Here is a 22,527-nt window from a genome sequence, read left to right on the forward strand (position 1 = left end):
AATACTGAAAATGTTTCCGTATGAACATCCCTGTCAAGCAGAACAACTGAATCCACCATTACCCTTCAGACAGCATCTTCTTGACCCTCTCCTTCTCCGCCGTCAGCTCCACTTCAGCACTCTTACTGCGAAACAGCTTTTCCTCTCCGGGCCCGTTGACTGTCAGCAGCGGCGGAGAATGACGTTCCTCCGACAGCTCCTGGACCGAAGCACACGGACCAACAGGGACACAAACAGGCCGTGAGCTCCATTACAGAGATGAAAAATGAAATCAGAAGCTGATAACGCAGCATCAGTTTCATTCAGTACAAGTGCTTCTGGGGAAACAATGAGACAGAAAAGGCTACAGAGACCAGCACCTTTTGTGGAAGTGTTCAAATCTTGATTAAAAAGAGGGATTGTTTGGGATTACACTGCAAATCCTTATGAGCTGCACTTTCCATATCAGACGATAAACGTCCTCCAACAGAAAGTGTGTGACCGAAGGACGCGGGGCAACTACTGGATAATTTTATTCAGAGCCGATGTTCAAAATGACATGAGATGCTCCGGCATCCCCGTGCACAAAAAGTATTGATTGTGTTTATTCAAAACCATGCATAATTAATTAGATCTAATCCTGTTATTTCGGCACAGAGGCCCAGGCCGGGTTCATTAGCATCTCTGTACCCACACCTGTCAGAACAAAACGGACAAGACACATCAACAAAGCAGGACGGAGCTCCACCTGCCAACGCCTGATGTGTCCCATCTGGGCTCCTGTAAACGGGCTCCATGCAGAGCGAGCAGCCGTGTGTCCAGCCCAGCTGCCTTCACACGGCGTCACAGATCTGATTGGACTCTGACTCAATAGGAAGTGACTGCAGTATGTTTCTGCATTCCACTGGTTCATCTGGTGTTTGTGTGTGTGTGCTGGTTTCATGCTGCACTATGAAGGTCTGTTGAGACATCACACGAACTGCACAGCTGGCAAGAGGTCACGAGTCCTTCTCGTTATAAAAACAGGAGGAATCTAATGTCAGTCTAAGCAGCTGATTTAGTGACATTTTTAGTATTGATGTTTTGAAAAAATGTACTTATTTTAATGACATCGTAGTCACGTAATTGTCAATTTTAGTCGAGTATGAGTGAAACCAGAAGCAGGTAATCTGCAAAGACAACCAAGTAGTCTCAGCAGATGTAGTTTACTTAGTTCTCATACATCCTGTATATCGTAGCTGGAGTGCAACAGAATTGTTCTCTAAAGAGAGTTTTGTTTCAGAGAACTTACACTCGATTATATGAAGTGTAAACTCCATTTATGTGTTTTGGATTTTTTGGGGGAAAGCAGCAAATGAAAAAATCTAAATAATTCAAGGATTCGATAGTTTTGGTTTGGCTTTCTGCTTCGTTCTGAGGAAATCGTAGAAGTAGACTAACTTTATAATGAGTTTAATAATAATACAGTAAAATATATATGGATGAATGCAAACTGCACTCTGTTTTTGCAAGGAACCAAATAATAGATTAGCGGTCTGACAGTTGTTTTATTCTTTTATGAAGTTGCCAGCCTGCATGCAAGCACAACTGACTGGAAGCTTGGTGATCTTACTAAAGGTTAAGCAGTGACTAATGCGTGCCAGAAAATACTAACTGCTACAGGGAGCTAAAACAGCTTTAAGCCAGAAATCTGAGTTTTAAAGCAGGAACTAGAGCTAGAAACAAGATAGTTGGTGTCTTACAGTAACATTCACATTAAAAAAACATAACGGATGCATCTCCAGCCACAACATCTTCTGTCTCTGATTCAGAGTTGAAATTATTACTGGACAGCTGCGGTTTCTGGGAGATTTATAGGTCAGCCTGTTCATTCATTTATATAGATTTTTATTTTGCATAAGTAAACCACTACTATCTACAGCTTCAACAGTCAGCAGTCTTTGCTTTTGCCATCTTTCTTCAAAATAGCCTTCAGTAACAGATAAAGGTTAAACAAACTCAATGGTGATGTAGTACATAAAGAGCCATTCATCTTCCTCTCGTGTGAAAAAAAAAGACTTTGAATATAACATTACAGCCTACAGATGGCTGGAGTCCAGCCTGGTCAAACCAATCTGCTTTGATATTTTCCTTCCCTGCTGCCCAGAAAAGGGTTCATGCTTCCTGTCACACAGTTTCATGAAGCATTTTCCTCAGTTTGAGGCTGTGGGCTAAAAGACTACTCCGTCTTTTAAAAGCATGCAGATGAATTAGCTCAGGCACATTTCTGTGCCACCCGTTGCCTTCTTTCTTCTTCCTCTTTGTGCATAGAAACCCGAACCTGAACTTGTCAGTCCCTCGCTGAAGTGTTCCAACCCTGCACTTACTGTAGAAAGGGCTTGTATTATTAATTCGAGGGAGCCCGACTGTATTCCCCTGAGGACAACGGTTTATTATCTATAGCTAAGCAGCTCTCAGTCTGTCCTTACGGATGAACATGGAAATAAAGCCGACTCATGTGGATGAGCTCTGTGTCCAGAGGAAGGAACCCGAGAGCAGGAAAAAAAATCAAAGCAAAGGCAACTCCAGTCCGGCCCCAAAGCCAACGGATCGTCTGTGCGTATCCCTGAATAATTCATACTATGGATCATGTTTAAGTCATAAATGGGATTACAAATTTACAGCAGTTTTTTCCGTATGTTGTTCACTAACAGGCTGAGTGGAAACAAGGCAGAGACACCAGAGCAAACGACTCATTATCCAGAGTGCAAAAAGACTCCTCACTTTTAAAAGGACACGTCTGTGTATTTTCTGCTCTCAGGATCGTGTCATATCGATGGAACGCATCTCTAATAATAATAATAATAATAATTATCATTCCAGAATGAATGAATTTATTTATCAGTGCATGTTGTCTGTACATTCTGGACATCTTAAATAAAACGATTCAATTAGTTTTTGTGTTGTTGTTGCCGTCCTCAACAAAGCTTTCTCGGCTTTTGCAGCAAACGCCTGCTGAGTTCTGAAGCTAAATTTGCTCTGAAGTCAACTTTGATCAGACTCCAGATAAATTATTGAGCATGATAGTCTACGCAACACTAAGAGTACGAACACCGCGGCCCCTCAGACAAAAGAAGATGTTTTCGTATTGCTTTTTGATAGTGTGGCAGTGTGTGTGTTGTCACGTACCTGCGAGAGCTGAGATGGATGTCCCATGATGCATCAGCAAAGGAAAGAGAAAAGAAAAAAAAGAGATTAAAAATAAACCCTAAATACCTTAAACACTAATATGTTGACTATACACTGATCCATCCTGTCTTGTTCACAGCAGCTTATTCATTTACTGTTTGTTTCTGCAGAGAAATGAATCGTTCCGTGTATGTGGTTAGTTTGGAGTTAACAGAAGAAGAAGGTAATTAGACAGAGCACTGATTGCAGCTGAAGGTTAAACAGACAAAGAAAGCAAACTGTCTCTGCTGGAGAAAACAAGGCCGGAGTCCCGCCTACACTGTTCTGACTGACAGGTCAGCCCTTGGAAACACAATATCAGACACAGAGCTTAGCAACCAAGAAAGAAGACACAAACGAGATGGAGCAAATACATGATTTTCCTTCTTTTTTTTTTTTTTACCATCAACAATGTGAAATATAATTAAGAGCACATTTACATGCAATTAAATGTCTATGTGTGGGTGTGTGTGCTATGTTTTAACAACAACTCAAACCCTAAAACAGCAACTTTAAACCGTTTCGGGGTCCTGAGAGAAGCTTTATAATCGATGTGATTCCAGATACTTTAAATATTAAACGTTTTCCTGAGAGCTTTCATCATGGCGTCTCTGCACCACTGTTTGTCTTAAGTACATCTACACTCTTTACTTATTTATCTCGGCATCAGTCCATTTGCTCCCTTAGCTTGATAAAGCTCCTTTTACTACACTCTGTGTTTCATTGAGACCACAAACCCCTGTTATTTATTCATGTGTCCATGCATCTGGGGCACATGCTTAGGCTTCCTGTGAAGCACCTGTCCTACCCACTAAACAATCACACACTCACGTTCACTTCTTTTCAGCTGGTTTCAGTGCCAAGTCTGTGCTTTAAAATATTGATGGCAGGCATTTCTGTTTGCCTCTCTGTCTGCCTCTGCATAGATACCATGTAGCTCGAGCTGGAGACGTAGAGGGGGGAAAAAAAGCTCCAATCAGCAGGTGCAAACGAGTGGCAGCTCTCACCTGTCAGAGGCAGGATGTCTTTTCTGCTGGATTGTTTATTTACAATTACTGTTTATTTCCATCTGCTGTGTCGCTCAGTGGTTTCCGGTCTCTTTTTGTCACAAGCACACCTTCATTAACCCTCCGCACTCCCAGTTGCTGGGTGCTTTTTGCTCCTGTCACATTTTTTACTCACACTTGGCTTATTTCTCCCTTCAAGTCCTGCTCCTCTATGGAAAACCAACAACTATGGCTGGAAGTAGAGAGAACTCGAAAATGGCTCCTGTGCAGAACAACACATTTATAATACTAGAAATATTTTTTTTAAAAATAGATGCATAGAAATTGATGGGGAGCCCCGGTAGCTCAACCAGATAAGACGGTGACCTATGTAATGTCTTTCCCACTCTTCTCCCCACGTCTGTCTGTCTCCCTTCACTGCCCGGTTGATTAAAGGCAAAAAAAGCCCCCAAAAAACAGTTTTTAAAAAATAGAAATTGATTATTTGCTTCACAAAAATTTCAAAAACTTTACTCGGCATGTACATTTTGTCAAGTGCCCACAGGCGTTACCAACATTTTAAAAAAAGATGGTGACGTCTACTAATTTCCATGTTTGATCTGTTTGTCTTCTATCTGCTCTGAGTAAACACAGCCTGCAGTTCAGCCAAAACGTCCAGTTTTTGACTGTTGGTTGCAGCCGAGTCACTAATGGCTTCACGTTTTTTGCCAAATCCGGGTCATGGAAATGTTTTATTTTTGGCCAATTTTTAAATGATATCTGTAGAATGAAGTGGTTTTGATGAAATATCACAATTTTAACCTTAGATTTGCTTAATTTTCCTGATGGAACCTTATGCTGCACACGATGCATTTGAGGACTAAACTGAAGTGTGAGTGTTGGTAAATGGGTTTTGCTGCGTCTGTCTTTTAGCCTCTGCATGTATTTTCATTTCCTTCTATCCATTTATCTATAGTTCTATCAAATGCCTACAAATGCAACACATTTTTAAATTTCCTTCTCATATTTTCCTGACAAAAACAGAACAACGGCACTGAGACAGATAAACGGAAATAACTCTACTTTGTAATGTACTTTAAACCTATACATCAATCGGCCCTTTTTGAGCAGAGCCAGGTAAGTTGCTCAGAGCTGTGCTGTACCAGTAGATGTATCCCTTTTACCAATTTTAATATTTCAGCATTGCTTTTGACAAGATCTGAATCCTTCAACCCTCTCTACTGAACACTTCTGTGTTGTTCTGCACAACACGTGACATTAAGACATGATGCACAGGTCAAGCATTTACTAAAATACGTTTTTATGAAGATTACTCTGTTGCATAAATCTACTTATTATCTCTGCACTTGGCAGCGCTATAGTGCTGTCTGTTTATCATTCTTTATTCTTATCTCACTGACTACCCTTTCTCCTCCTCCATCTTATCTTTGAGCTCTGCAAATAAGCCTGAAAGCTGAAGCTTTACTCCATGCAGATCCCCTGCTGCCATCCACATATCAGAGGCAGAATGTGTGCTCTGTGAAGCCTGAGGCTGCACACTTACAGCTCTGCAACGCTGTCGACCGCTACCGACCCGGGCTGTTGCTGACCAGCCGAAGGTGATGCAAAAGCTATCGATGCAGCGGGTGAAGTGAAAAATACTGCAGCTCTTCTCCAGAATTGTATAAACCAACATCATCTGTAGGTTTGTTGGTTCATCATGTTTTCTGTGCAGCTCTGAAACCCTCGTTCTTTGGTTTCATCCACTAACGTTTAACTGCAAGTTTTTGGTCACATATTTGCATACTTTACATTTCATCCTGCACAACTTAGCGATCTGTTCTAATATGTCCACACGTTAGTGGAAAACCTCTCACATATTGGAGACTGTTTAAAAACGCTAAACAGCCTTAATGGAGCTCTTAACTGGCATTAGAGCCACACTGGAGCGGCCATCGATACTTGGCTGGCGCTCAAACATCAAATGTTATGTGTTCACAGCCCATAATAGCTTAGACTGGCTATTATTTCTATATTACACGGGTTCAGACAGTCAGCAGTATGTATTTCACAACGTGCAACAGTGAGCCAGAAGTGAGAAGCGAGATGTGATAATAACCACTACAACACCTCTGCGTTTACAGCCTGGCACAAAATCAATGACTGCTGTCTTATCGAAAAATCAGCACAGGATGCTCCCTGCTTCTGACCTTGCAGCTCTAACAAAGTGATGTTTCTATGTGTGTGTGTGTGTGTGTGTGTGTGTGTGTGTAGTTGACTGATTGATTTTGCATGTGTGTATTTGCAATCAAGTGTCCATGCAGTGTGTGTTTCTGTGAAGTCACACTTTCCCCCCCCCCAACCCAACAGGCACAACAGGCCTCTAGTTGCCATAGTAACAATACGTAACACCTCTGCTTGCTGTTATGTCACTGACCCTGACCTCTGACCTCCGAGTGGTGTTGGTTCCTGTACATCCCACCAGCGTACCGAGAGCCTGATTTAAGAATCTTTCAAACGCAGCGTCCTCACAGCGACTGAATCTTTAATTTCTTCCAGTTTTTTCTTTTCTTCCAGTTAAGGGACGCTGTGGTGCTCGTGTATGTGAGAGTTTGTGTTCTGTGTAATGTTATATTCTGCAGCAACTGTTGACACCAACAAGGAAGCGTGCAGAGGCAAGAAATTCATTTCACACATGTGGACTTGCTAGAACTGCAATATCACGACGGAACGTGTGAGAAACAAGATCGCTTTCTTTGAAATCTTCAGTTTTTCTTTTTTGAAGAAAGTCTTTGCTGCTGGTGCTAGTTTACTTAGCGGTCACGGTTCTGTTTCCACCATCGGTGGCGGCGGCGGCGGCAGGGGAGTGGTAGATGAGCTCCACCGTCACCATCCCTGTTTACTTCCGTAAACACTGAGCGTGCTCGTGGGCTGTGGCGTCGTGTCTTCCTCTGCGCATGTGGGACACTTTTGGTCATTATCTGTCCACAGGGCTACACTTAGAGACAGACAACCAAGCACACTCACATTCACACCTACCAATTTAGAGTCACCAATTAACCTCAGCATGTTTTTGGACTGTGTGGGAGGAAGCCGGAGAACCTGGAGAGAACCCACGCTGCACGGGGAGAACATGGAGACTCCACGCAGAAAGATCCCGGGTGTCCTCACTGGGACGTGAACCAGCGACCTTCTTGCTGCGAGCCAACGGTGCTAACCACTGAGACACCTCGCCGCCCAATATTAATCTTGAAAAGTTAAAACACCACAGAGGTCCTGTGTCCATGTATTGAGAGCCTCATCACAGGTAGCCCGTTATATTAACCTTATTATGACCTGTTGGTAATAAGCTGTTTGGCTCTCCTTGTTGGTGATGACTTAAAAGGAATCAACCAGGAAGCTGAAGCACTACTGCACACTAAAGTAGCCCAAACTGTTGTCTGTGCTTATTGTTTTAAGCTTGAATGGAATTATGGGAAATATGTACAGATTTTTTATATTTTGGGCAATAAAAAGGCTTTAAAATAAAGCTTCTGTACCAGAGAACGAAGCAAATCACAAAATCTGTAACGCAGTTTTCTTTTCGTGTAGGTCTGGGAGGGATCTTGACCCAAAATCACACAATCTGATGTAGTTGCAGCAGATGATGAGATGAAACCTGAACTAGGAAATGTTATACACTGACCTGACCTTTGACCTTCTAGCCTGAGGTCTGCTAAGATGCAATACAATGAAAAAACTGAAAAAAAAGTCCCCTGGCTTTGGCGAAAACAATATATAACAACAAAGGTTTACCCTTAAATGTCACATGCTTTGTTAAAATATTGTTTACTTTCTGCTCTGGTCTACCTGTGCTGTTGACTTTCTGGATATTGATGCTCTGTTTTGTCGCATCCAGGAGTGTTTTCGCTCAGCGTCTCTAAATAAATAGACAAGACACACGATCAGCTCTTATCTGAGTGTCTCAGAGCTGAGGTCGCGGTCGGCAGCGTGACTCTGCAGTCTCTCAGACCTGCTGAGTGGCTCTTTGTTAGGACTCACACACAGCGCACACGCACAAAAGCATAACAAGCACTTTGCTGTGTTTTGAATCTGTGTTGCTACAACAACCAAAAGCACTCTTCATACTTGGCAAAAATTACTAATAAACAAGACTGGCAGAGCTGCTCTGAGACTTCCCAAATGTTTGCATGAGACACTGTTTTCTCCAGTTTTTGCACAGTTAAATCACAGCCTCGCAAACAGGCTGCGCTGTGATGGTTGAAACTGTTAACTGTCAGAGGAACTGCACCAGTAAATTTCACTCTGCGCCTTGAAATCTGCTTTAAAATATCACTACAGGACAGAAAATAAAAGGTGAAGGACAAAAATTTTCCACTGCAGAAAAACCTTGTTCACCTGAACCTCGGAGTTATCGAGTTCACTCAGAAATCACCAGCGCTGGCATGATAAAAGCTGCCATTGTCCTTTCAGCAGCAGCCAGATTCCCTTCAAATATAAATGATTCAGCTCCTTCTCCCATTTTCCCCTCTTTATTCTCCATCCTCCTGATCCTCATTCTTCTTTCTTTCAGTCCAAGCCATTACTGGCCCTCTAAACACCTTCAGCGGCGGCATTTCTTTCTGACTCCCATCTCCATTTGTCATGCATGAAATCTTTTAATGGAGTTAACCAATGGGAGAATAATGGAGCAGCCAGATGGGGATCCATCTAATCCCTCGTCATTCTGTATATTTTTAAAATAGAAACAAAGGCACAGAGTTCATCGGGATATTAATGCTTCACTTCCGTATTGGCTCGAGGTTTATAGAGATCATCATGTTCCTTCATGTCGCTCCAACCTGAACCTGTTCACAGTTCTTTTCCAAAGTCATGTCCAGATGTCTGGGCAGTTCAAAAGTTGCATGTTTAATTCAATTCAATTCAATTCAATTCAATTCAATTTTATTTGTATAGCGCATATTTACAACAACAAGTCATCTCATAGCGCTTAACAAAGGCAGAAACAGAAACACCCAACAATCCAAAACATCTGGATTCCCTATAAGCTTCAGCAGTCCGCAAGCAGTCTGCAACAGTGGGAAGGAACCGAAAACCCCCACGGTTCCGACAGAACCAGGCTCAGGGAGGGACGGCCATCTGCCTCGACCGGTTGGGTGAGAGTGGGATGAATTATACAATTTAGTGTTTAACGGGCCAGTGTGCAGGATTTACCTGAATCTACTGGTAGAAATGGAATAAAATATAAAAAATTATGTTTTTATTAGGGCTGCAAGGTGGCTCAGTGGTTAGCAGCGTCGCCTCGCGGCAAGAAGGTCGCCGGTTCACCGGTTCGCGTCCCGGTGTAGACACCCGGGATCTTTCTGCGTGGAGTTTGCATGTTCTCCCCGTGCAGCGTGAGTTCTCTCCGGCTTCCTCCCACACAGTCCAGAAACATGTTGAGGTTAATTGGTGATTCTAAATTGTCCGTAGGTGTGAATGTGAGTGTGCTTGGTTGTCTGTCTCTAAGTGTAGCCCTGTGATAGACTGGTTACCTGTCCAGGTGAACCTGCCTTCACCCTGAGTCAGCTGGAATAGACTCCAGCCCCGCATGACCCTAGTGAGGATTAAGGTGTATAGATAATGGATGGATGGATGTTTTTATTAGTGTTTCATCACCTGAACAAATAAGAATTGTGTTTTAGTGGCATTAAAATGAGCTCTTTATAACTACAAAGGGGAGCAGGTCCTGCCATGTTGCACCACCATATTTCTGCAGTAGCCAAGAACAGACAAACCAAACGCTGGCTCTAAAGAGGCCCTTCTGTGTTTTTAGTGATATTTAGATGACTGAAATCTGCAACCTCACCAGTTGAATCCTCTAAATCCTACTCACTGGTCCTTTAAAAAGCTATTTCCGCTCAGTAAAATCTTTTAAGACTATTTATAGTTTCCTGGTTACCAGCAGTGGGGTTTTCCCTGGTGATGTCTGAACACAGTCAACATTGTGCAGATATCATCACTAAATCTCCCTCCTTCCTTTATTATGTCTAAAAGTCATTTTCCCTACTTAATTACCCCTAATTTGTAGCCTCGATTCAGGCATGTGAGATCTCTGACACTTGAGAATCCTCCCACCACCTCACTGCAGTGGAGGAAAAAGTGCAAAAAACCAAAAAGCATTTGAATCCTTGCTTTGAAAAAGAATCAGCAGGGGTGTCTGCTCGGGAACAAGGTCGCAGTTACTCGGGATAATTTTGCAGTTTAATTTTTCCTTCGGGAGAGGATGCTTTCTGTTCACAGTGAGATTTGTAGAAAGCAAATTTCCAGACCAGCGAATAGAAAAACTTTAATGAAGACATTTATGCACTGCTATAAAATTAATAGCTGCATAGCGAAAAACGCACGTAAATATTCCCTTATTATTCACTTATCTGGGCTCCATATTGGTCTCTGGTATTTTTTCAGATCTGTTATGACAAAAGCTTTGATTCTTTCGAGTATATTTAAGTGTGTGGAGTTTCCATTTCCTACGTGAGAGATGTGCTAATTAGCCACAAGAGGAAGTACAGCGGTGCGTTACCTGCGGAGCTGCAATGTTGAGAGCAGGGTTGGCCAGTTCAAACCTCTCCTGGGATTTCTCTCTGGCCAGACGGGCCGCTTCCTTCACCTCCTTAAACTGTTCTGCAAACTGCAGGTGGCAGAAGAGAAGAGACAGAAATTACACTCTGCCTGCCAGCAAAACCAGACAACGTGTTGCTGCAAGAAGCACACACTCGACTGCAGTGTAATTCCCTCCTCCTACATGTGGGCCACGTCTTTATCAGGCAGCTTCACTCTAAAGAAAGATCATGAACATGTGAGCAGTTTATTGCTATTGTGATGTCTGTCCGCTCTATATATGATAGCATGCCAAATCTGGGGGGGAACAAACGGATGTTACTGCTGGAAAAGTCAAATTATTGCAGAACAGATGTTTTCTCAGAGCAAATGGGGAAATCTTGAAGGTCAAAGAAAATGTCTCGAGAAAGATGCACCCATGCTAGAAGAAGCAATCTGCATGATGACAACAAGCAAAAGTGTAGCTCCATCTGTATTTTGAACATATTTTTATAAAAACAGGTGCAAATCAAATGCGGAGAGATCAAGTGCTGATAGAAGATGTGCTAATACAAAGTGAAAATATTGCCTTGTTCACCACTTGACGGTCCTCTCCTGCTTCAGAGTGCCTCTTACTCCAACCTGTTCTTTCTATGCAACAAATGAAAGAGCTTTTGAAGTATCTTCTCAGAGTGTTGCTGCAATGTGTGTGTGTGTGTGTGTGTGTGTGTGTGTGTGTGTGTGTGCGTGTGCGTGTGAAAAGCGTGTACCTGCTGCAGCTGCTGCTCGGTGGAGAAGCCCAGGCCGTAGACGGTGTTGGCCCGGCTGTCTGCCCACTGGCCAAACTTCTGGGAGGTTTTGGTGAAAGTCATGTTGGGGGTGATGGTGCTGTTGATGATGGCCTGAAACCACAGGGGACAAAAAAAAGCAAAAAACATTAGAACACAGTGGAAAATTGAACCTTGTGGGAAAAGTGGGACATTTTTGTGATGAATAAAACCATGCTGCACAGAATAATATCAGTTATAAACATGAAGGGATGAAAATTGCATCACCTGTCAATAACTGCATAACTTCTAAGTGGAGTGTTTCCTCTTATGAACAATCAAAAACACATACTTTAGAAGGCTATATTGAAAATACAGGTCCCAAAGTAGACAATGCACCTGTGATAAATGACAGAAAGCCTGTGAAACCTGTATGAACGAATTCAGGAAATTCCAATTTCCAAAGCCTGATTGTACGAACATGGCTATAAAATGAGCAGTAACAGCCAGAACTTTCTCAGTTTTCGACCAGTGGGCTGTTTCTGTCTGCACATCTCTAACATGGAAAAGAACTACCGAAGAGGATAGTAGACGATACTGGAAGATCAGTGACCAGATGAAAAATCTGGTGAGACACAACTGCAGCAGTAATTAGGAGTTTTACTAGAACAGGGCACAAGAACAATGCTCCAACTAACAGACGGGCAAGTGCTTCTAGCTTAGCACAGGGATGATCAATGGAAATCAAAGGTACCGTGACACAGTGCAAAGGACATTGTACGATGTCAACCTCCAATAAAGAAACCATGGCTTTCTATTCAGCACATAACTGCAAGATTAAAACAAGAACTGGTTTAACCTTGCAGTTCAAAGCAGTTGAATGAATGAATGAATGAATGCTGATGAATCTTGAGAGCACATTCTTTGGCTAGATGAGTTGTTTGGTTCAGACGGCATCCAGCATGTTTAGCATGAACGTGGTCAGGACAGCCACAGTGAAAACAGAATCCTGACAGTGATGCACGGAGATGGAAGTGTAATGATGTGAGTTTTAAAGGTGTTGAGGAGAGGTCATTTGTGACCCATCTGCACGAAACCAGTCGCATTGCGCCTTGGGCTAATATGCGTAAACAAAAGCGGCATGTTGCTACCACATGACGCAAATCACGGGACAGGATTGGCTGGCAGTGACACATTGCTCGTCTGCACACGAGTGATTTCCACGGCTTCTTTCTGGTTTTACCGCTCATGCACGCCGATGGTATTTGATAGCGATATGGAGCTCTGTAATATTACATGTTAACTGCATGTAGAAAACAACTAAATGGACCGATCTAAGTATCCATCCATCCATTTTCTATACACCGCTTAATCCTCATTAGTGTCGCGGGGGGGCTGGAGCCTATCCCAGCCGACTTAGGGCGAAGGCAGGGGACACCCTGGACAGGTCGCCAGTCCATCGCAGGGCCACACTTAGAGACAGACAACCAAGCACACTCACATTCACACCTACGGACAATTTACAATCACCAATTAACCTTAGCATGTTTTTGGACTGTGTGGGAGGAAGCCGGAGAACCCGGAGAGAACCCACGCTGCACGGGGAGAACCTGCAAACTCCGATCTAAGTAATAAACCCAAAATCAATATTTTTATATTACAACGTAATTCGGACTGTATCTCGGATACAGCCCAAGGTGCAACACGACTGATTTCATGCAGATGGGTCACATTTATCGATGGTGCAGTGAATATCTGTGGTTATACCAAAGTACTGCCTGACAAGATGACTCCCAGTCTGCAGAAGCTTGGCAAAGGAGGAATATTCCAGCACGATCACTGCTTACAATCAGACGAAAAAAGTTAAAACTATGATCTGGCCAAGCATGTTGCCTGACTTCAACACTTTTAAGGGATTTTAAGAGAAAGGTCAAGAAAGTCAACCTATCTAGCAGAAGCTAGCTGAGAAGATCCTCCAGAAATCTGTGCAATACTGGTCACATGAAGCACAGTAAAAAATTAAAGACTTGCATCTCAGTAATGAAGGGTGCACTGACTCGTGATGCGTTGACTTCCCACCGTTGGGCCTGTGTTAAGTATTAATAAAATATTATTTCTAAACGGTCAGAACAAATGACTCCTGTCCAACGTAGAAGTAATGTAATTGCCGTAAGGTGATACCACGTTGAATCATTTGACAGTTTGTTGATATTGCTCTGGTGTGGACTTGTATCGTGTACAAACCCAAACAATCAGCACTGTTTTCATTTAACACACAATTTTAATTTATTGGTTGACTCCAATAGTTAGTTCATCCACTGGTGATGAAGGTGAAGGTGCGTTGCCTTCATTTCTGTCACGGCTAGTTGGTGTGTTGCACGAGCACAGAGGCATGTGCAAACAAAGTTCTTTATAAGTCTGTTTTCAATTCATTCATTCCATTCATATTCAGTGGCATGACTTTGCATTATATACAGAACAAACAAGAAAGAACATGAATAACTCCCGTCACCTTTAAATGCCAAATTCATTACAGCCCACTGTTATTTTTCATTTGTACATAGTTGACCAGCAAATACGCTGATTTTCATCTGAGTAACAAGAGGCCAACTGTTCTCTGTGCTGCAGCTCATCACAATAAACAGGCGGGTGGTGGAGCTTCATGCTCTTCTGTAGACGCTCATTAGCAATAATAAATATCACAGCAGGCCTAATATCACAAGTCACATTTAGATTACGGGGGTCGTCTGATTCTGGAGCCTTTGAAGTTGTGTCACTAACAGTTATTATGGAAATCTGCCGGAGAACCGCTCATGCAAATCAACACAAAGTAACTAACAAGCAGGCCGCAGAGAGACGGCGAAGTGAAAGAGCTGGTTGTGGTGTGCGGTGATCTGTTCAGCAATATTCTCAAGTGAACAGCCTGATAAGGTGGATTTGTTGCCAAATGATTTCTTTCGTCTCTTCTCCAAAAGCCTCTAGTCTCAGGGCGGCAAATTGGCACAACTGGCTGATAACAACAAAGTGCAGTGTTTTCTCTGAGTTTCACGTACTAACAAGATATTCTGTTAGTGCTGGGACTCCCAGGTGCTTTAGTGTTGCTGCCGCATTACCGATATGCGTGTGTTATAAATACTCTGCTGACTATGTGTGTATTTGACTAATGCATTTCCACCCATGACAGCCACATCCAAACAGCAACCGGATCTATTTCCATTTATTTGAAGGATCTCAGCATATGATGCACAAAGTGGGCTGAGTAAAAGGAAAGTCAGGAGAATGTGATACTCCACAAATGAAGGGTCTCTACTCAGATGTAATACTAATACCAGGAGAGGAAAATACCATCAGCTCGCTGCTGAAGGCAACAGAAAGTGCTGCGAGGTAAGGGAAGTGTGATACATCCTTTAACAAAGACAAAAAATGGCTGAATGGAGAACTGAGTTGACTTTTTCAGGCAGTCCCAATACGTTTCATGTTTGCTTCATTCCACAGAAATAATAAACAACACTGAAATGTCTCGGGGCACTTCTGATCCCAAAGCCTGCAGCTGGATTGAAAGGCATGTTGTCTTTAAAAAATACCCAAATTACATCATTTACTGGAGGCAGTATCTGTAAAAACAGAATGAATCATAGGATTTTTAACTTTTCGAGTTTTCTTGAACTGCTTTTCTGTAATACGTTGTTCCATTATAAAACTTAATTTATCTTTAGTGACACCAGTCCTGAAACTTTTCTGACACACCTCGTTCACGCTTTAAACTGTGATATTTCAACAAAGTCAGTTTATTTGATTGAAAGTAAACCGTTTGCTTTATCCCCATTCTGCCGAAACAACAATAAAACCGGCTGTGATGTCACACAAAATAATTCAGGACATTCTGAATTAACTGAACTGAAGGATGTGTTTACACAGAGCAGACAGATGACAAGTATGGAACCAAAGACAAGGCATGTAAGTAATAAAATATATGTAGTATGTAGAGTTACCGTTTCTTTCAGTATTAGCAGCCCCCATGGACAATTCAAAAAATATATCTGAACAAAGATATTAAACTTTTGATTTCTTTTTCTAATATAAGCTGTTTGGCTGTACTTCTAGCCACGGTTGTGCTGTTTCCATAGAGGTGCAGGATTTTATATCGCAGTGAAAATGAAGCCACAGTGAGTTAAACTGTGTCAGGAACAACAACAACAACAACAACATCATCATCCAGAAACTGCTTTAGGTTTAAGGGGTTAAAATCAATCCATCCAACAGCAACACCAAAAAAAAGATTCTTGCAAAACATGCTTCACTGGTCTGCTTCTACAAAAACCTCAGCAAATTCACTTTTTACCTGAAAGACTGCTGTAACAGTGGAATGACTCCACACTGACCTGTTTCTGACCAGCATTGAGCTGCATGCCCCTACCTGTGACGCCAACTGGCCCCTCTGTGACTCACACACACTCACACACGCTGATAAATATTCACACATTTCTACATCATGCTGAAAACATTTCCCAATGCAGGTGACGTGATGTGTTTCGGTGACGTGAACATGTTAAACAGAATTTAAACACAGATCTGCGAGCGAGAAATGTGAACATCAGCGCATGTTGTGGGTGGATTTGTGTGTCGTTGTGTGTGTCGGGCTCCCACCTTAGTCCCACCCACGCTGATGATGCGGTAGACGCTGCGGCTGGCATCGTAGAAGAAGGACACGGTGACGGCGTGTTTGCTGGCCGGCAGCCAGTTGCGTTTGGTGGCCGGGTCGATCTGGAAGACATGAGCTCTGGCGCTGAAGATGGGCTGCTCCCTTTAAGGACAAGAGAACAGAATAAATTCAATTAATGTGACGGGTGATTTAATGTCATATTATTTACTGAGCACTATATGTTTAGGCTGACAGGTTCTCCTTCATGAAGGGACTGTGTGCTCAGGTGAAGGTCTTACAGTTTCTGACCATTTACAGCACTCATTTACATGTTTAATAAGCAGCAAAGTAAATGTTCATAGTGAAAATATACAGGATATTTAAAGGAAGTCAGTAAACAATTTAAGTCTTTATCCGTCGGTGCACACTGTCGCAACAACGAAACCACATAAAACCACAAAGATCAAACCACTAAGCCCACAAACCTAAAGATGTTGTAGAAAACCGCATTTATAAGTATCACCCATCCATCATCAATACACCACTTAATCCTCACTAGGGTCATGGGGGGGCGGAGTCTATCCCAGCTGACTCAGGGTGAAGGCAGGTTCACCTGGACAGGTAACCAGTCTATCACAGGGCTACACTTAGAGACAGACAACCAAGCACACTCACATTCACACCTACGGACAATTTACAATCACCAATTAACCTCAACATGTTTGTGGGAGGAAGCCGGAGAACCCACACTGCACGAGGAGAACATGGAGACTCCACGCAAAAAGATCCCAGGTGTCCTCACCAGGATGCAAACTGGCAACCTTCTTGCCGCGAGGCAACGGTGCTAACCACTGATCCACCTTGCAGCCCAACCGCATTTATATGTATCACATAAAAAGAATTAAAAGACCTAATTATGGCAGAATTAAGACTACATCAAATGAAATGCTTTACTTTTAATGCCTGATCTGCAACAATGACACTAACAATAGTGGAGAACTGCACGTATTTTTATGCCACAACCAATTAAGTACATTTGAAATCAAACTCATGAGTCGTTTTCTTTGTTACTTAACCCTTTATGGAGCAAGTGACCATATTTGGTAACTTCCTTGGACATTCAATATGTCCGCCCTGTGCGTCTCCTTGAGGTTGAAGAACCATGTGCGCTGATTTAGTTTTTATATTAGTGCCAATATCAAAAATGTCACTAAAGAAATGTTTCAGGCACTTTATTAACGCTTTGTTACTGGTTGTGTATCATTACCTCGATGCAATTCACAAGGAAGTTCCATGTTTAAACTAGACAACATGCTTAGAGAATTTTAAAAAGTCCTAAAATCTGAGATAAGGGTGTCAGTGGTGACAGTTTTCATCATAACCTTTCAAAAGGTGCTTTTTTTTGTTGTTGTTGTTTTTGTTCATGCTGATAGCAATCAATAGTGCTGCTTTCCATTACTATTTTCCCAGGAGTGCTCGCTCTCCGTGGTGGAGTCCTAATCTCCCAGCTGACGATTTCTCCATTAAAATAATTGTTTCCTTTATTGAACTGAAGCTTACTTCAGACACTGTCTCTGGAAATCTAGTTTCTACCTTTTGTTTCAAAGAGAGGAGCAGAAATACAGAAATCTTCATTTTTTTGTTAGTTTGTTCTACAAAAAAAAAGCCAAAAAAATGAAAAATGGTTTGAAAATAGGACAACATACAAGATTTAAAACAGAAAAGACGACATGTATTGAAGACATTAGATGGGAAAAGGAGCATAAGCCGACAAGCGTGCAGCATCTGCTGGACTCCACCAATCTGTGCAACTGTTCTGCTATCAATCACTGTGTGCCAACGAGTCACTTTCGTCAGGAGGTAAATTCATCACCTTCAGTCTGAACTCTTCATTTGTCACTCAGCTCTGTCACAGACGGTGAGGTGAGCCGGAGGTCAGGTGTTACATGTGTCGTTTTTTAGGGGACATAAATCTGTCTGCGTGCGACGCTCCTCGCTGAGCCAGTTTGTCGGTGGAGAGACTCACCCGAGGGGCTCCGAACAGAGAGATGAGCGCCAGGGAACAGCATCAGATGTCACTTTAAGTCTACAGCAAACCCCTATTTTTCATTATAGAAGCGTTGGCTCTCGCAAGTCAAGCCAAGTCCGTTTTATTTATAACTTACACAGCACCTTTCATACACGGGGAAACTCAACATGCTTTAGAATAAAAAACAGAAAAGACATTAAACAGATGAGACAGAAAGAGATGCACACGTACATGAAACACACTTCATACGCCAGCATCCACACATGGATTACCACTGATACACACGATAACACACACACACCAACCACTAAGAGCCTGAGACAAAAAATATATGTTTTAAGACTTTTAAAAGAAGACACAGTTGCAGAGGATCTAATCTCCACAGCATCATAGTGATCAAATGCACCTTCATCTGATTTACTTTTAATTCCAGTTACATTCAGAAGACAAATATTTGATGAGCTGAGGGATGTGTCTGGGCTGCAGCCAGTGAGCAGGCTGAAAATACATTCAGGATTCACGTCATGTAGCGCCTTGTAAACGAGCACTAATCAATTCTGCACTGTACCGGCAGCCGGTGCAGCGTTCCCAGTACAGGTGGAAAGTGTTGGAGCTTCCAGGCTCTCCTGCTGCAGCACTCTGAGCCGGCGCCGACACAATCTGCAGTCTTCTCTGGACGTCCTGCAAAATTACAGTAATCTCATCGGCCGCAGCTCGAACGCATGAAGCAGTTTTCCAGAGTCACAAGAAAGACGTTTTGATTTTTATGCTTTGTGCGATCAAGCAATACTAGTTGCGGTTTTTCTTTCACACCTGCCACCAAAATTCACGACATGACGGCACTCTGAAAAAACCGGTTCTCTCATGTTTCTCTTGAAATCATACCAACAAGCCCACATGATTAGGCGCCGTTTGAACGCTGCATTCCTGTTATCGAGCAATTCTAATGTCTCTGTTTCATTCTTGCCAAATTACCCCTTATTTTGTTTCCAGTAGAATTGCTTCCTTGCTGAGGAGAATAATACAGGAGGAAACATTGGGGAAAAGAGAAAATAAACAGTAACTTTAGAATTCACACACGTGATTTGTCTGCCTTGAATTAGCTGTAGGTTATAAATTACCTGACTATTGGCTTAACGTTAATCTGATAAAATATTATCAATTATTTTCAGAAATTTTCAAAAAGAACTTTAAAAACCCATTGTAGTAAATTTGTGAAGATTCCTGGATGTTGTTAAAATATGTTTTTAAGCTCGAGTAGAGCTGCAATCATCTTGTGCACAATAGTCGCAGTTGCAGGAAATGCAATGTGAAGTAATACAGCTTAACTCAAATATTGTTGTTGTTGGTTTTTTTGTCTTTGTGTTATTTACGGGGTAAATCTGACCTATGAGCTCTTTCTGCTCACATTGCTGAGGTGCTGCAGTACCTGAGTGGAGACCAGAGGCTTCTCTGCATCGACTGCAGTCTGCACGTGAAGCATTTACAGAGCATCTGTAAACTCCAATATCTATAAATAAGCAGTTGTTTTGCAAGTGAGGCCCTGTGAGTACAATTTCATTTTTATTTCAGCTCTAAGAGATGCACGTCCTATTTTAAAGCAGCTTTGTATATTAGTAGGAATGTAACACAGCACTGCTCCATTAGTTTACGTGTGAAAGTGCCATGTTAAAAATCAATCAATAATTGCGATAAATTGGCAAATAATGATCCCAATCGTGATCAAGACAATCATGATTATCATTTTGGTCGTAACGGTGCAGCTCTGCTCAGTTGTCTGGAAATATTTCAGTTGCAGAAACAATGACGTTGATCAGAAACAACTGTTGCCGCCGCACAAGCTAACACAACTAATTTGTTTGAGCTCTGTACGATCTAAATGGCATCCAAAGCAAAAAGCTATTTCAAATGCTTTTGCTGATGTTACATCATATGAGCTTTTGCTCAAAATTCTTCACAGTAAAAAACAAAAAAAGTCACTGTTCTTTTTAAAACTGATTTCTTATTTTGTGTGTCGATGCTCTCGCCTACAAAGGGACTTTTAGAAAGACAAATTCTTTTAAAATAGATTCATCAAAGTCATCTAGTGAAAATTTGTGGGGGTTTCAATCTCACAGAAAAACTAAATAGTGAAACATCATTCTTTTTCCAAATATTGTGCAGCTGTAATCAGAGTACCAGAGGTTCTTTTATGTCCATCCTATTTCACTCTCAGGTTTTAATGTCATTGGCAGGTATTGAATAACCATGACGTGTATAACTAAACATCTTGTTTGCGTTTTGAGAGGACTGACGCCATTTTCAGCAAATACTGTGCTTACTATGTAATTCTGGCTCTAACGAGCAGCTGTGTCCAAGTCCTACATAAATACCACAGCCCATGATATTACACATCCTCCTTTATGTTTTTGCTTTAATTTTATTCAATTTTAATGAGCTGCTGGTTTAAAATTTTAATGGAGGCAGAGCTGCGAGTCTTCCCAGTGCACAGTATTGTTCTTTGTATTTACAGCATGAATATAGATGTTCTTCATATAGATGTTATTTTTGAATGGAATCATTTCAGACGAAGCAAAACAAAAAAACCTTCAGTTAATTAGCTTTATGGGGGAGAATGAAGTCAACCATGCAAATACTCTGCAGATGTATTCACAGCAATGTTTCTCAACTAAGCAATAAAAAAAAATGGAAATAACATTCAGGAAAACTTTTTCTGTTGTCCACTGAACAAAGCCAAAAGGCTGAGACATCGGTACTCGTCATTAAAAGTCACTGATTATCATTAATGCCTAGTTTTGCTTATGTGTTGGAGAGCGAACCGTGGACAGAAATGCTCCCAATCTCCAAATGTGATGGCATATTTCAGAGGCCCCGGGTCACTGATGCTCTCCTGGCGTAATGAGGCTTTTGGTGCCAATGAAGCTGAAGATTTGCTCACCGCTAGCCGCCCAATTAGCCGTCCTGCTCTCCACGAAGACAAACTGCATTTGGTCGCTGTGGGGACAAACCATGGAGGAGAAGCTCACAGGACAAGGAGGGACTACACGGGCACTTTGGAGAATTCACGCAACATTACACAGCTAATAGAGTTTGAACAGTGTTAATGTATGCAATGAGCTGCTCCCTTCGCAAGTCAATTATACACAGACATTAATGAGGATAATGTGCGCTGGGAGGGAGCTCTGGTTTTTGTCTAAGCAAGAGGAACAACCATTTATATAGGTCAGCATCGGCTATATGAAGAATTGTTCCCGCTGGATTTGGTTGGAATTACTGAACATTTGCATACAAACAATAGCGGTTATTGTTTCGGCACAGATTGCTGAAGCTGCAGTGGACAATAGACAATAGCTGCACAGCCAAGGAAGCAGATTTAGGTGTCATTCAGGTCCAGGTTGCCGGCAGCTACAGATACAATAGATGTGACTAATTTCTGATTGAAGTTCATTTAACTTCACAGCATGGATTTAGCGGACACAAAATACAGGGAATGTTCAGAGAGGTTTGTCCGAGTACATACTATAAAATCTCCAATTTGTGGCACACTTGGCTCGTTGCATTGGATTTACTGCTATTTTTCCTCTTCTAGAAGCATCCCTTACAATTTCAGATAGGTTAAGGAACGCTTTAACACGGTTGTGTTGCTGACACATAAATGGGATCTCTATGAAGGCTCCCTCAAGGACCGACAAACAGAAAGCGTCAGTATTGATTTTATGCAAAGCTACGTTCAGAGCAACTCCTTTAATAAACTTCTTCCGACCTCGGAGTTCAAGGTGGTTTCGTTCTGCGGAAGCCGTTCGGTTGCTGAGTGTTTCTTGTGAAGGCGGAAGTAAATTGGTGTGTTAAATGAGACTTCGTCAGTGGGCGTTTGGTGTGAAGGAAGGATAATAAAAACATACACAGGCCAACAGCAGGCAGCTTAATAGTTTGCCTGAATAGCTGCGGATTATTTAAACCTGGAAGCTAATTGGTTTCGTGCAGCTGTTTTCTAACGAGCTACTCGACTTGATGCTTGAAAGTTGCTTTGAGCCATATGTCTTTGATATACGACCTCTTCCTATAGATCGCTTTCACAGCACTGACGTCATAGCAGGAACAGCAATTAATGGCTGTGATGAACAAGTATAATGATCACAAACTGTCGAAAGAGAAGCATCAACAACAAAATTAAATAAATGTACTTGTGTTTTATGGTAAATGGACGGCACTTATATAGCGCTTTTCTACCTTAGCAGCACTCAAAGCGCTTTACAATATGTTTCTCATTCACCCACTCATTCATACACCAATGGCGACAGAGCTGCCATTCCAGGTGCTGCCTGCCATTGGGAGCAA

At 42.0% G+C, this 22,527-nt stretch overlaps 1 protein-coding gene across 1 annotated transcript in view; it reads right to left on the bottom strand.

Moving 5' to 3' along the window:
* The window catches only part of homer3b (homer scaffold protein 3b), a 59,397-nt gene that overhangs the window by 18,724 nt on the left and 18,146 nt on the right, over window positions 1-22,527 (bottom strand). Inside the window, exons 2-6 of the mRNA XM_008286676.1 lie at window positions 16,166-16,322; window positions 11,522-11,653; window positions 10,735-10,842; window positions 3,148-3,156; window positions 63-199 (exon numbers count right to left, since the gene is read on the bottom strand). Of these exons, the coding sequence (XP_008284898.1) occupies window positions 63-199; window positions 3,148-3,156; window positions 10,735-10,842; window positions 11,522-11,653; window positions 16,166-16,322 (543 nt within the window). The remainder of the gene's footprint in view (window positions 1-62; window positions 200-3,147; window positions 3,157-10,734; window positions 10,843-11,521; window positions 11,654-16,165; window positions 16,323-22,527) is intronic.

This window comes from Stegastes partitus, unplaced genomic scaffold, assembly GCF_000690725.1.
Source record: "Stegastes partitus isolate 25-593 unplaced genomic scaffold, Stegastes_partitus-1.0.2 Scaffold464, whole genome shotgun sequence".
NCBI lineage: Eukaryota > Metazoa > Chordata > Actinopteri > Pomacentridae > Stegastes > Stegastes partitus.